Raw genomic sequence first — 14,282 nt, forward strand, 5'->3', positions numbered from 1 at the left:
GCAGTGCAGGCCACCATGGACCACAGTGCTCTCCACCATGTGACTGATACTGATGGCCTCCGCCTTTCTTTGCTCCTAGCCATTTCCTGGTTTCTCAGGTGTGCCAGGGTCATTATTGATTCTTCTTATGTGGCTATTCTCCATTTTCTTGCTCCACTGTGTTGCTGCAGATTGTTTAATGGGCCCTTGAGCCCTCTTTGGGCGATTTTGGCTTGTGAATAGTTGTCTATATTTGTTTTGTTTTGTTTTTTTTAATAGGGGAATGAAGGCTGGTATCTCCTACTTAGCCATCTTGATGACAATACCTCCATGCATTCTGGAGTGTTTTAATTGTATAAAATTACAAATACTCTTTTGACAGTCATTTGAAAAAACCTCAAGTTGAGAATTATTCACATAGAATACCAAAAGCTCCCAGAATTACACTGAATTTTTAGTCTTCTATTCTTTTTCTCAATTTTCCTTCCACTTAGAATTAGTTTTGAGAAAGTTTCCAATAAAAATTTTCCAGGAAAGATGCTCTGCAAATCTAAAATGGGTACAAATATACATGTAGATATTTATTATAAATATGGGTAGGGGTATGTGTATGTGTGTTTACAAATCAGAAAAGTACTTCCAAGCCAAGTTTATACTTACAGATAATTGGTGTTTCAGATATGTAATAAGCATCTCGGAATACTTTGTATTCCATTAATTTATATTCACATTATAATAGGAGTCTAAGAACAGTGGGGTCATAGTATAGAAAAGCCATCTCCGAACTTTTTTGATCCTGTAGCTCAACTGTTAAAATGTTTTGCCTTGACATCCCAATATATGTATACTAATAAATTATATGCATGAGCTATAGAACTACAATTATAAATGTTATAAAGCCTATGCAAAATAAAATTTATAAAATGGCGAAAAACATAGGTTCTATCTTTCTTCCCACCCTTCAGTGAAGACTACTACCATAGCCCTCCATTTAATACGATGTTTCTTGTAATATCCTGATAATGGAAAATATTTTTCTCATATTGTAAACCTGTAAGACCAAGGGTAGTTTAGTGGCATATACCATGTTGTCCCTTTATAACCTAAGCAGAGATACATATGATATCTTACTAGTTAGGTATAGCCAAAGAGTTATGGAGTTTGGGAGAAATAGAGGAAAAATTATAGCTATTAATCTTTAAAAGGTAAAAGTACATATTTAATGACAGGCTGAGACTGTATCCATAAGAGAAAGATGTGTAGCTGGGTCTCATAATTACCTTTCCAGAAGACCTAATTCAGTATCATAATCCAAGAGTTGTGAGACTTGAATTCAGTTTTTGCCAGTTTTGTAAGTTATGCACAATAGAAGGAAAAAACTTGGTTTCTAGGCCTCTTATTTACTAGTCGGGTAGCCTTGGAAGATCTCTGTAAGCTGCTTCTCCTGTAGTATTAATACTTTCCTTGCTTACTTCACAGGGTTGGGAGCTTAAATGTGCCAATAACAAATATACAAATATCAGCTATTCTGTGTACAGCAGTAGGAAATGGCATTATCTTTATGATTTATTGAGTACCTATGTTATATATTGCCAATGTACTAGGCACATAAGATACAGAGATTAAGGCCGGGCGCGGTGGCTCAAGCCTGTAATCCCAGCACTTTGGGAGGCCGAGACGGGCGGATCATGAGGTCAGGAGATCGAGACCATCCTGGCTAACACGGTGAAACCCCATCTCTACTAAAAAATACAAAAAACTAGCCGGGCGAGGTGGCGGGCGCCTGTAGTCCCAGCTACTCAGGAGGCTGAGGCAGGAAAATGGCGTGAACCCGGGAGGCGGAGCTTGCAGTGAGCTGAGATCCGGCCACTGCACTCCAGCCTGGGCGACAGAGCGAGACTCCATCTCAAAAAAAAAAAAAAAAAAAAAAAGGATACAGAGATTAAAAGTGTAGAACATAACACCAAAAAGTCACTAGTGCTTATCCTGAGGGATTATGGATGAGATTTGGAGAGGGATAAAGAGAGACTTTAACATTTACTCTCTATTATGTATTGTTTGTTTAGTGTTACAAAGAACATGATTCATGACTTGTATAATTTTTAAAGGAGAAAAAAGATTACTACTAATAATTCACATTTATTAAGTGTTTACCATGCACCAAGTAGTCTTCTAAAGGTTTCAAATATATGATCCTTAAATAACCCTAGAAGTAGGTTCTTACATAATTTGTAAGACCATAGAGGGGTCGTGAGACCAAAAGGTTTGAGAACTGTCAAGCCATGCAGTAAGATTTCCATGCAGTTTTTAAGGAGCAGCTGAGGTTGAATATCAATCTGTAAGGCTGTGTGGTCTTTCTGCAGCAAACTGGGCTTAGGATTAGAGCAAGTAGATAGTTTATACGGTTGGGGGTTTTCAGTTTTAACAGTTTAGGATAAGAGAGCAAGGAAGTGAAGGATTTAGGGAAAAGGTGAAATGATTCACAACTGAACTTCAACTGGACAGAAAGGAAAGTGAGTCTACAAGAATACTGATGGTTTTATAGAACAGGAAGGAAGAGTGCAAAGACTAGATGACCATAAGGTCTGCTAGTAAATAGAGAGGGAAAGCTTGAAGGATAAGGAAATAAATAAGCTGTTTGACTAAACTGTAGAAATGGAAGTGGTGTTACCCCTCATTTTACAGGTCAGTTCTTATTATTAGCTGGGAAACAATGGCTAATAACACCTGACTTGCCAAGGAGCGGCCAAGCAAATATTTAAGTCCCTAAATGCTGAGTCCAGTCCTCTTTTCACTCTATATAGTGCAGTTGGCTAACTTTTTTGTTTTACAAACACAAAATAGTGTATAAAAGCAAAGTATTTTTATTATTTAAGATTCTTGAAAGAAAATACTTTAAAAATATACATTTTTAATCTCTTTGATCTGTACAGATTTCTAAAGTATTGGAAGAATTTGATGTTGAAGAACAATCAAGTACCATGTTAGAAAAACGCTTTCCCAACATTAAGGTTATAGAATCTGGCGTAAAGCAACTGAAGAGTGAAGAACATGTAAGATCATTGTTTTCTTAATAACATTTTCCATTATTGAATCTTGATGAGGTTTTGCCTGCCTTCTTTTCACTCCAGCTCTACCACCACCACCATTTAAGTTTTTAATATATAAAGTTTAGTGACATGGATTTCCAGTATTATTATAAAAAATACAGTTTTTGTAAGTTTATTGGAATTATATAATTAGATTTGGGATTTTAGTCTTCACATTTCAAATTACATTATTGTTTATAAAGTGTCCACTGTGTTCTGGTTACTGCATTAGGTGCTGGGATGCAGTAGGGATAATACGAGGTGTCTGCTCCTAGGAACTGTCAGTGTCAAAGGGAATATGAACATGCGTACTATAATTATATTGACATATAAAAAACACGGTCACTGAAATACTGTCAAAGCTCTGATATCAGGGATTTAGGAAGACTTCACAGAGAGAGTAAAATGAGCTGGGTATTAACAGATGAGTGAAATTAAGAGTTCGCCAGGTGGAAAGGGGCATTCCAGGAAGAGGAGGTTGAATGTACAAAGACCCAAAGAAAGGAAAAGAAATATGAAGAATAGAGATGTCAAAGGGATTAGGGTATGGTTAAGTAAAGGAGATTGGCAATCAAGGCTAGAAGCTAAGTAAATAAGATCCTGAAGGGTTTTTAATGTCATCCTGTAAGAAGGTGAGTTTGTTTTATATTTGGGAGAAATTGTAAGGTGATTTTAAGAGCTGGGGCATCAATAATAAAATTGATTTTTTTTTTTTTCTAAGGAAGATGCATCTGATAGGAGTATTGAGAATGAACAAGTGACCAGTAGCCAACCGAATTAGAAGGTGGTTATGATAGTCAAATGTTATGTAAAGGGTCAGGAAATTATGTACAGGCTCACACCTATAATCCTGCACTTTGGGAGGCCAAGGCTGGTGGATGGCTTTAGCCTAGAAGTTCGACTCTAGCCTGGGCAACATAGCAAAAACCCATATCTACAAAAATACACAAAAAATTAATCAGGCATAGTGACGTGCACTTGTGGTCCCAGCTACTTGGGAGACCGAGGTGGGAAGATCACCTGAGCCTGGGAGTTCAAGGCTGCAGTTAGCTATGATTGTGCCACTGCACTCCAGCCTGGGCAACAGAGTGAGACTCTCTCAAAAAGAATAAACAATTTTTTAAAAAATTGATTTGAAAAATGATGTAAGGCCTGAACTGAGACAGGGACAATGTAGTTGTAAAAAATATCCAAGATTTGAGTGAGATTTCTACTATAAATTCAGTAGGACTCAGTAACCCTTTGCATGAGACTGAAGAAGGCAATCTGAGGAAAGGATGTTGTTAGATGATTTACAGTATCCTCAGATGAGCTTTAGGCAAGATAAGAAGTAGGTTTGTAGTTGTTTGTATAAGGCAGTTCTAATATATGAGGTCTGATTCATAAAATAGGGAGATATCCCTAAAGGAGATAAAACACATCCCACATTTGAAACACAAGTAATTTGAGAGAAAAAAGTAAAAGTACTGAATTTTATCAGGAAAAAATAAAAAATCTGAATCCCCAAACCAGTTAAGTTTCTAATACTTATAGTGGTATTGCATATTCCAAGTAATATCTTTGTCAATTTATTTTGTATTTGAGGTGGGCTCTCAAAATATGCTAAATGTATTGTGAGGGAATTTATGTGTTAGGGCATTTGAATGAATCAGGATGCCTCCCATTACCATTTGAAAAATATCTCACACGCAGTGCATGTCTGCCTTCTCTTATCCATTGTCCTTTACATTTTTGGTTTTTTTAACAGTTTATTATAATTTCTTTTATTTAACAATCTAAGAAGTTCACAGCCATCAGCAGTTCTAGTACTATATTTCAGGTGCAGTTGGGAGTTTGGGAACTCGGTGGCGCTGTTAGTGTAGCGAACTTTCTGTGTAAAATACATGCATACTTTTGATAGCACATGTGAAGGTCTCTCTCTACAGTTGACCTCATTGTTTTCTTTCTCAGCAAACTGACCTGGGCCACTCAACATGGCTTTTATGGCGTCTGATGTTAATGCATGTTCTCTTCTTACCGTAAATTCATGGCCATCAGATGATATCAGTTTCACATACTTGGCATCAGGGCCTTAACAGCCACCGTAGGTTTTCTCCTCTCCATCCATTTTTTTTTTTTTTTGCTAGAGACTGAGTCTTGCTCTGTCGCCCCGGCTGGAGTGCAGTGGCCCAATCTCGGCTCACTGCAAGCTCCGCCTCCCAGGTTCACGCCTTTCTCCTGCCTCAGCCTCCCGAGTAGCTGGGACTACCGACGCCCACCACCACGCCCAGCTAATTTTTTGTATTTTTAGTAAAGACGAGGTTTCACCGTGTTAGCCAAGATGGTCTGGATCTCCTGACCTCTTGATCCGCCCCGTCTCGGCCTCCCAAAGTGCTGGGATTACAGGTGTGAGCCACTGTGCCTGGCCTCTCTCCATCCATTTTGTTTTTATGAAATGCTACTGTGCTTCCCCAGGAACTTCAGTAGTTTCCTGATGAGGCGAGGATGCAGAGTGTGTCACTCACTTCCGTCTGGAGAAGTGTCCTTTACATATTTTAGTGAATTAGAGATAGTATGTTTTACTTTCACATCTCCTGGCAAAAATTTAGCAGTATGGAAAGAGTTTTTGTGTTTGTGCTGTTTGTTTTTACAGCAGCTAAATGCAAATTATTTTTTAAGTTTTGTCAGTGCCTATAATTAACTTTTGTTCTTGTCAGATAAAATTCTAATGAGATTATCTGAAAGACGACTTGTATAAAATTTCTATATGGCTTATGCTTATGCTTATGCTGGATTACTGGTTTTATGTATTTGTTTTGCAACTGAAGAGTTAATTTGGGTTATAAATGTCTCATTGGGTATTAAGTGCTATGATACAATTTGCCAAGGTTTGTAAATCAAATAATTGGCACAAACATGAGCGCTTAAATCATTCAAACAAAGTTGAACATCTCTCATAGTAGCATGCATTTATGTTTAAATGTTTTCTAGAGGCTACTATTTATATGTAGTTTTTCTTTCAGTATTAAAAAACGAAAGCAATAGATCTCTGATACGTAGTTTTAGACCCATTTTTGTTATTAAAAATTAATATAAATTTAAAGCCAATACATGCTAGGATTAAAGATTATCGTGTTCTTTACTTATACTAAAGTATACCCCAAAGGCATTTTGTTTGCTAGTAAAGTCATTATTTTTGCTTAAGAATATAAATACTGCTTTTTTTTTATAGCACTTACTAGTCTTTTTAGATTAAGAAGATATACCGTAACTTCTTGCACCACTTACTGCGTTTCCGTACTCATAATAGATACGAAGGTATGATGTGATTAGAATTACTAGGTCGTCTTACAGAAACTTCCCTTGACATCAGAAATCTTCATTAAGGCCTGTCACGGGTATAATGAGAATGCTTTTTTTTTTTTTTTTTTTTGTAGAGACGGGGTTTCACTGTGTTAGCCAGGATGGTCTCGATCTCCTGACCTTGTGAGAATGCTTAATTAAAAAATTTCTTGAAGTTTTGTTTTTAATCTGGGGTCAACATACCTTTTCAACCAACATGAGATTCCCTGAAGTTTAATGTAAAACTTTACGTGAATGTACCTTTTTATTCCAGAGGAGAAAGACCGGTTTTCATAAGATCTCAGAATGGTTCATGAGCTTAAAATGATTAAGAATAACTGGATTAGTGCAGGTATTCTCATGCTTAGTTTTGTAATTGCTGTAACAAAGAACTGAGTGCCACCAAGAGGCAACCTTAATGTATTATGTTTTGCTTTTGCCTTATTGAATTTTTAATTTAAAGTGAAATTGTATCCATGTTGGTTATGTGTCCCCCTTTTCTTTCATTGTTTGGTGTATTTACAGTGCATTTTAACAGAAGACGGCAATCAGCATGTATATAAGAAACTCTGTCTGTGTGCTGGAGCTAAACCAAAGTTGATATGTGAAGGAAATCCTTACGTATTAGGAATCCGTGATACAGACAGTGCTCAGGTAACATTTTAAGGTTGGATCATGGGAAGGAAAATAAAAGACTTTTCTACATTTGAATTAAAGTGTTCCACTTATGATTCCTAAACTACAATGGCAGAAGGGAATTTTGTTTCATGACCAATAAACCACAGAGTGGTTATGTTTTATTCCCACCAATTTTTCTTTTTTTTTTTTTGAGACGAATCTCCCTCTGTCACCCAGGCTGGAGCACAGTGGCGTGATCTCAGCTCACTGCACGCTCTGCCTCCTGGGTTCACACCATTTTCCTGCCTCAGCCTCCTGAGTAGCTGCCATTACAGGCGCCTGCCACCACACTCGGCTAATATTTTTCTGTATTTTTAGTAGAGACGGGGTTTCACTATGTTAGCCAAGATGGTCTCGATCTCCTGACCTCGTGATCCACTTGCCTCAGCCTCCCAAAGTGCTGGGATTACAGGCATTAGCCACTGCGCCCGGCCTATTCCTGCCAGTTTATTTATATTTAGTTGATACTATGTTTTTAAGTTCATGCTGATGTGTTATCAGCAAGAGATAACCCAGATGTAATGACTCCGCTGAATATTAACAACTTGCATTACACACACATTCATTACTCTACTTTAGGAATATGTGATTTGCAGCCTAAATAATATAACTCATACATACCACATTTGAAACACAAGTTTTTTCCGAAAAGGTAAAAGCAATTCAAAAATTATGCATCTTATTCTCTAGCAAAAAATATTCAAAAGATCTTTGTGGTACAAAATCATGGTAGAATCATAGAACAGAAAAAGTCACTTGGCTTACTGTTCTGCCCTAGATAAACTATCCCAGTAAGGTGAAACATCTGTATTTGGAGCATTATACAACTTCCTTTTGGTAATTTAATTCAGGGCTTATTAACACTTATTGCCGAGAAGCTCTTCCTGGTTTCACAATACTATGTCTAACCTCAAGTTTGTTGTTCTGTCTCATGACATGATGATTTTCATGAATTTATATTCTGAAAAATTAATAAGATTTTCTTTCAGCCTATTCTTCTCTTAATTAAATAATTAGGAATTGAGAGAAAATTTAAAGGAACTTGATTATCTTCTTGTAAGCAATTTAAGTTCATATTATCAGAGACTGAGCTCATAACTGTTTCAGCTAGGTCTGCTACATACATGAACTCATTGAATCCTTGTGATAATCCTGTGTGACGATTATTACTCCCACTTTACAAATAGGAAACTGAGAGATTAATTATGTGTCTGTACTAATTTAGCTATTAAGTTTATCAGATACACAATTTAAACTTGTGCTTTTCACTTCTAGGTCCAGTGCTCTTACAGGTCTTTCTTAAATTGCAATATCCTCAATGAAAGACAAACTAAAATAAACTTCAGTGGTTTTTTTTCTTGGAGAATTTCGAAGATATCAGCTTCAGTGAATAGTATAAGTTTGGAGATAAACTTAATAGAAACTTAGTAGGAGGGAGAATTTTTCTGTTCAGATGTCATTTTGAAGCAATAAGACTATTCTATACTTTCCAAAGTGCCCAAAGAATTACCACTGATAATTCCACTGGTAAATACCAGTGGTAATTCCAGTGGTAAAATACCACTGGTAAGCTCATTGTGGTCTTTTTTTCTGGAGAGTGGAGGCATCAATTTATCTGTCTTAGAATGTTAATAACATTTTTTGATATTATTGTGCACCTGCTACTCCTACCAGCTTTGTCTGTATCATCTCACGTAATCTTTACAGAAGCATCAGGATATATAGTCACTTATCATTTCTATTTATTTGGTTGTGTTTTTTTTTTTTTTTTTTTTTTTGAGACAGAGCCTTGCTCTGTCACCCAAGCTGGGGTGCAGTGGCGCGATCTCGGCTCACCGCAAGCTCTACCTCCTGGGTTCACACCGTTTTCCTGCCTCAGCCTCCTGAGTAGCTGGGACTACAGGCACCCGCCACCACGCCCAGCTAATTTCTTTTTGTATTTTTAGTGGAGACAGGGTTTCACGGTGTTAGCCGGGAAGGTCTCAATGTCCTGACCTTGTGATCCGCCCGCCTCAGCCTCCCAAAGTGCTGGGATTACAGGCCTGAGCCACCGCGCCCGGCTATCATTTCCATTTATAGTTGAAGGACCTGAGGTGCAGATAGGGTAAGCAACTTGCAAAGTCATTCAGTTAGTAATTGCTAGAGCCAGTGCTTCCAGAGTCTGCTCTTAACCGCTGTGCTGCTGAGCTTCTCATTCCTAGAAGTTTTGAGTGTTGAGTAACTCTGGGGAAACTGAGAGTCTAGGCAAAAAGAAAGAATAATTGATTTGGTCAAATAGTTGGGAATGTGGTAAGTTAATAGTGCCTCCTGCTGAAATTCTGAAGTACTGTAAATGTAATGACCTAAAAGGAAAGGAAAATCAGGAGAGGCATTGATATAAAAGCAGCTTGGGATAAAGTAGAAAAGGGAACTTTTGTAATATTAATTGAGAAGGATGTACCCTGATAGAGTGGGAAAGTGAGATTCATTTTTTTCTTTACAAATTCAATAAAATATTTACATTTTTCGAATATTATCATTGAAGCCTCTTATTTCAGATACTGCCCACTATTACAAAATACTGCCTCATTATTTTCTTTTTAACATAGGAATTTCAGAAACAGCTTACTAAAGCTAAAAGAATAATGATCATAGGGAACGGTGGTATTGCACTTGAGTTAGTGTAAGTATATATTTTTAAATATAACGTATTTAAATTGTTTAAAAATAATTTGTTTTTAAATTTAACAATTGCTTTGTGATTCATGTGATTTGTTGGCAGACTGGAAAATGTTTTTTATTCTGAAAATCAAAGATAAATATAATTTTCATATGTTTTCAAGGGGAAAAATTCACCTTTTTTTTTTTTTAGCTTTTGTGGACTCCATAATTGTAGAAATTTTATTATAAAATATATATGTTTTAGGAATGCTTTAGGTCTCAAGGTGGTTGGCCAAATTTGGCCCCTCAATGTGTTTTATAAGTATATTCTATGTTTAAAAATAATTTAAATATTTACGCCTTTTGAGATTTCTAGTGATAACCCTCACCACTGTTTTTTTTTTTTTTTTTTTTTTTTTTTTTTTTTTTTTTTTTTTTTTTGAGACAGAGTCTCGCTCTGTCGCCCAGGCTGGAGTGCAGTGGCCGGATCTCAGCTCCGCCTCCCGGGTTTACGCCATTCTCCTGCCTCAGCCTCCCGAGTAGCTGGGACTACAGGCGCTCGCCACCACGCCCGGCTAGTTTTTTTTTTTTGTATTTTTTTAGTAGAGACGGGGTTTCACTGTGTTAGCCAGGATGGTCTCGATCTCCTGACCTCGTGATCCGCCCGTCTCGGCCTCCCAAAGTGCTGGGATTACAGGCTTGAGCCACCGCGCCCGGCCCCCTCACCACCTTTTATTGCTTATATGATAAATCCTGCTTCACTCATTTATGTTAGCTGTCTGGCCAGTGTAACCCAAAATATTTGTGACTCCTGTTTTAGGATATGTGGTTCTTCCAGCTCTTGGTTTTTGGTGGCTTAGGAAGTATGAACACGTTAATTAATATGAAATATTTTCATCTTAAGATGACATTACAAGTTCAAAAACCATTGAGAAATATCCCGCTGTGGCCTGCAGAAGACTGATTCACTTCATGATTTTATCCTCTAGCAGATGATTGACATGACATAGTCTGGATCTTTTTCAGGCCGTAAAGTTGGATCAGACCACAAAGAGGACAAATTTGAATCAAAATAAGGACTCTTCCAAAGCCGTATCTCTACTCACTTGCATTCAATCCAACTCTCAGACTAGGTTTTTGCCCCTCTTTTAGAGGATGATCTGACCCAGTGGAAGCCTGTAGGAGTTCTTAAATTGTCTGAGTACTATGGGTAGCAGTCATTATTGTTGTTATGAAGTTTGTGGTATTGTATGTAGAAATACAGAGAAAGGGTCAAAACCAAAATGTGGGCCAAGAGGGAAGAGGTATAGATTTATTGTAAATGGTGTTTCAAATCCGTGTGTGTAATATATACATGACAGATTTTCTCCATCAGCTATCACCAAAGTATCACTATTATTGTAACTGTCATTATTTACATTTAAAAATTTTATGTTCAAAAATGTTCAGAGTCTTACATTTAATCCGATTCATCATTTTCTTTAAGTTGGAGATTGAAGACAGTATAATAGGATAAAACTTATAATTTTGTATTTAGTAAGCTCTTCTTTGATAATTAAAAATGGACCCACATAATGTTATTCTCTGACTTTAAGTCTGCTGAATGATTAGGTCTTTGTCTGTCATGAAACTTGGCATACTCCTACCTTTTCTACACTGTGTTTCAGTGAAAGTAATACTCATGTTCTTCATTATACATTTTTTTCAGTTATTATCTGTTTTCTTTTTTCTAAGTGTAAGTTAATCCTTTACTTTTCAAACAGATACTGTTTTTCATAACTTCACAAAACTGCAATACCTCATTGTCTGTTTTTGTAGAGTCATTTTAAAAATGAAAGCATATTTCCCCTCTGTGTGTGATGATAATCGTCAAACTTGTGCATCTTGCATAGTTCAAGTTAGGAAAAGAGGATTAGAAGGTGTCTTCGGAGGTAGAGCAAGTACTGAAGTTTCTTGTGGTTGCTTGTAATAACTTCGTCTGCTAGTCAGTCATCAGTATGTTAAACTGCACTGATAGGTGTTATATTGTAATATTACTTTAAATTTTAAAATGGTAATATAAATTCCCAGTTTATCAAAAAGAAAGCATTACATGATAATTGTATGTCTGTATGTAAATTGAAATACAAACTTTTTTTACCAAATGTGTGTGTGTTCCACTTTTCACTGGTCAGTAATGCTATATGACAGAGTAACATAAAATTGAATGTTCACCCACTAATCTGAAATTTGGTGATTAAATGTTTACTGACATAAGAGAGCTGGAAAAGTAAAGACTTATTAGATGAAGCAAGGAGCTCCTTATCACCATATGTTGAAAAGTGTGAATATCAAGTGACCTGGATTCAGATGTACTAAACCTTTTGTCTGTAATCTGTTTATTGGTTAGTTTTGAAAAGTTGTATAACCTAACTATGTTATATCAGTCTGCGAAATAAAGATGGCAATACTTTGTACAATAAAGAAATGTGAAAAATTAATACCTTAACTTTTTAATTACAGTATTTTATTAGTATTGCAAGTTTAGATAAAATCCTATTATGTTAGGATGGCCAATATGTCTTATTTGACTGGGATTGTCTCCATTTCCACCAGTTGTACCAAAAATGATTGTTAGTAGCAGATAGTATCCCAAGTTAGATGATAAATTATATGATCTCCTTAATTATAATGGACTTCAGGGACTTTGTGAAACGAATATTGTTAGGAAAACCACTTCTCAGTATCTAAACTTAGAATAAAATATCACATGCCCATTACCTTACATTAGTGGTAAATAGTAATAGAAGGTGGCTTATATATACCATGTCCATTCTTTCCTTCCTCTAGGATCCTTGATCTTGATCCTTAAGATTTTTAGCTTATAACTCTGATTCTCTCCATTTTCTATCTCCTTCCACAATGTGCTTTGAAGATACAAAAAGTCGTTAGCAAATAAGTGACTGATTCTCAATATTATAGCTATGTACCATCCATGCATTACTGATTACACTATAACCAGCGTTTTTAAAAAGCACTGCTTACCCCTGGGGGCCATTCATATAATAAGTGTGTTGTAGAAATTGAACATTTTCTAGTGATGTACATTGTAATGAAATTACATGTATTTGTCACTTAATACATATTCATATTCAGTACATGTATTTGTCACTTAAAGGTTCTTTCTGTAAACAGCTTTAGTTTCTTTTACTATTCTATTTTTCTTAGTATCTTTAAAGAACGTTAATATTCCTCTTTATAATCAGTTTTTCCCAGTTTACCTTAAAAATGTGTTCCCTGCTTTTGCTTCAGGAGATCATTATTTGCAAATGCAAAGATTTCTTATTTAGACTTTTGAAATTACTCTTAGTAACTTCAATATTGTTTTTAGGTATGAAATTGAAGGCTGTGAAGTGATTTGGGCCATTAAAGATAAAGCTATAGGGAATACTTTCTTCGATGCAGGAGCAGCTGAATTCTTGACTTCAAAGCTCCTTGCTGAAAAACCAGCGGCTAAAATTGCACAGAAAAGAACCAGATATACAACTGAAGGTAAGCGTAGCACCTAGCTCGTTAATTCTCATACAAAACTTTGTTTTAACCATATAGAAAAGGGCTACAAGAAAATTTAATAAAACAAATTTTGGAAATAGTAATGTGGGTATTTATGTATCTTTACATGAAGTTTTCAGATTTTCTATTATATATATTTTATATATGTATGTATTTTATATGTACAATTAAGAAATTTAAAATGAATTGAATAACTCAGTCCATCTGCATCTTTGCAAAGAGATGCTACATTTGGGCAACACCTAAAGAAGTTTTGTAAAAAATGCAATGATAATATAAACATATTTTTTAAGTTTGATGGCCTTAAAAAATTTTTAGATTATAAAATTAAATGAGTTTTGTACATTTTGGAGGTGCTAAAAATTGACAAAATTACAAAAATTTGAAGGCTAATTTTCTTACCCTTCAGATTAGCCAGTGTAACATCCAAAATGTAAGTTGAGTGTGTTTATATACAACTTACACAATTGAAAGAGTATCCATTTTGTAACTCTCCATCAGAAAAATATTAAAATAATGACTAAAATGATTAATAGAGATAACATAGTTTAGTCATGCTGTAATGTATGTATATATAGGAATCATTACATTGCCTAAATGAAAAACTTCAGAACACTTAACATATTTCTCTACCTGGTAATTTTTATATTATTTAATTTCATCTCTTTAGGAAGGAAAAAGGAAGCTAGAAGCAAATCGAAAGCAGATAATGTAGGCAGTGCGTTGGGACCAGATTGGCATGAAGGCTTGAATCTTAAAGGAACAAAAGAGGTATCTTTTCATATACTGACTGGACATGTCAAAATGTAATTTTAAATTCTTGAACCATTTATTAAAGACTGGTTATAGATATATAGTCAATGAACTGCTAAGTCACTTTACTCAAAATCAATAGTGTTAGGAAGAGACTTCCAATCCAGTTGGTCCATTTGGCCACCAAAGAAAAGTGAATGTCAAAGCATCTAAGACTGGCTCTCAGCCTACGTTTTAACTCTTGAGGTGTGATACTGTAATATATATACA

The 14,282-nt window shown here is 35.7% G+C and overlaps 1 protein-coding gene and 1 pseudogene across 2 annotated transcripts in view; one reads left to right on the top strand and one right to left on the bottom strand.

Moving 5' to 3' along the window:
- The window catches only part of PYROXD1 (pyridine nucleotide-disulphide oxidoreductase domain 1), a 35,939-nt gene that overhangs the window by 9,208 nt on the left and 12,449 nt on the right, over nucleotides 1-14,282 (top strand). Inside the window, exons 3-7 of one of the 2 annotated variants that reach the window (XM_010361366.2) lie at nucleotides 2,913-3,032; nucleotides 6,915-7,043; nucleotides 9,656-9,729; nucleotides 13,078-13,238; nucleotides 13,930-14,030. In XM_010361366.2, coding sequence (XP_010359668.1) covers nucleotides 2,913-3,032; nucleotides 6,915-7,043; nucleotides 9,656-9,729; nucleotides 13,078-13,238; nucleotides 13,930-14,030 — 585 coding nt within the window. The remainder of the gene's footprint in view (nucleotides 1-2,912; nucleotides 3,033-6,914; nucleotides 7,044-9,655; nucleotides 9,730-13,077; nucleotides 13,239-13,929; nucleotides 14,031-14,282) is intronic. The other variant, XM_030938965.1, reaches the window with a different exon arrangement.
- LOC104660886 lies at nucleotides 4,836-5,175 on the bottom strand (annotated as a pseudogene).

This window comes from Rhinopithecus roxellana, chromosome 10 (genome assembly GCF_007565055.1).
Source record: "Rhinopithecus roxellana isolate Shanxi Qingling chromosome 10, ASM756505v1, whole genome shotgun sequence".
Lineage (NCBI taxonomy): Eukaryota > Metazoa > Chordata > Mammalia > Primates > Cercopithecidae > Rhinopithecus > Rhinopithecus roxellana.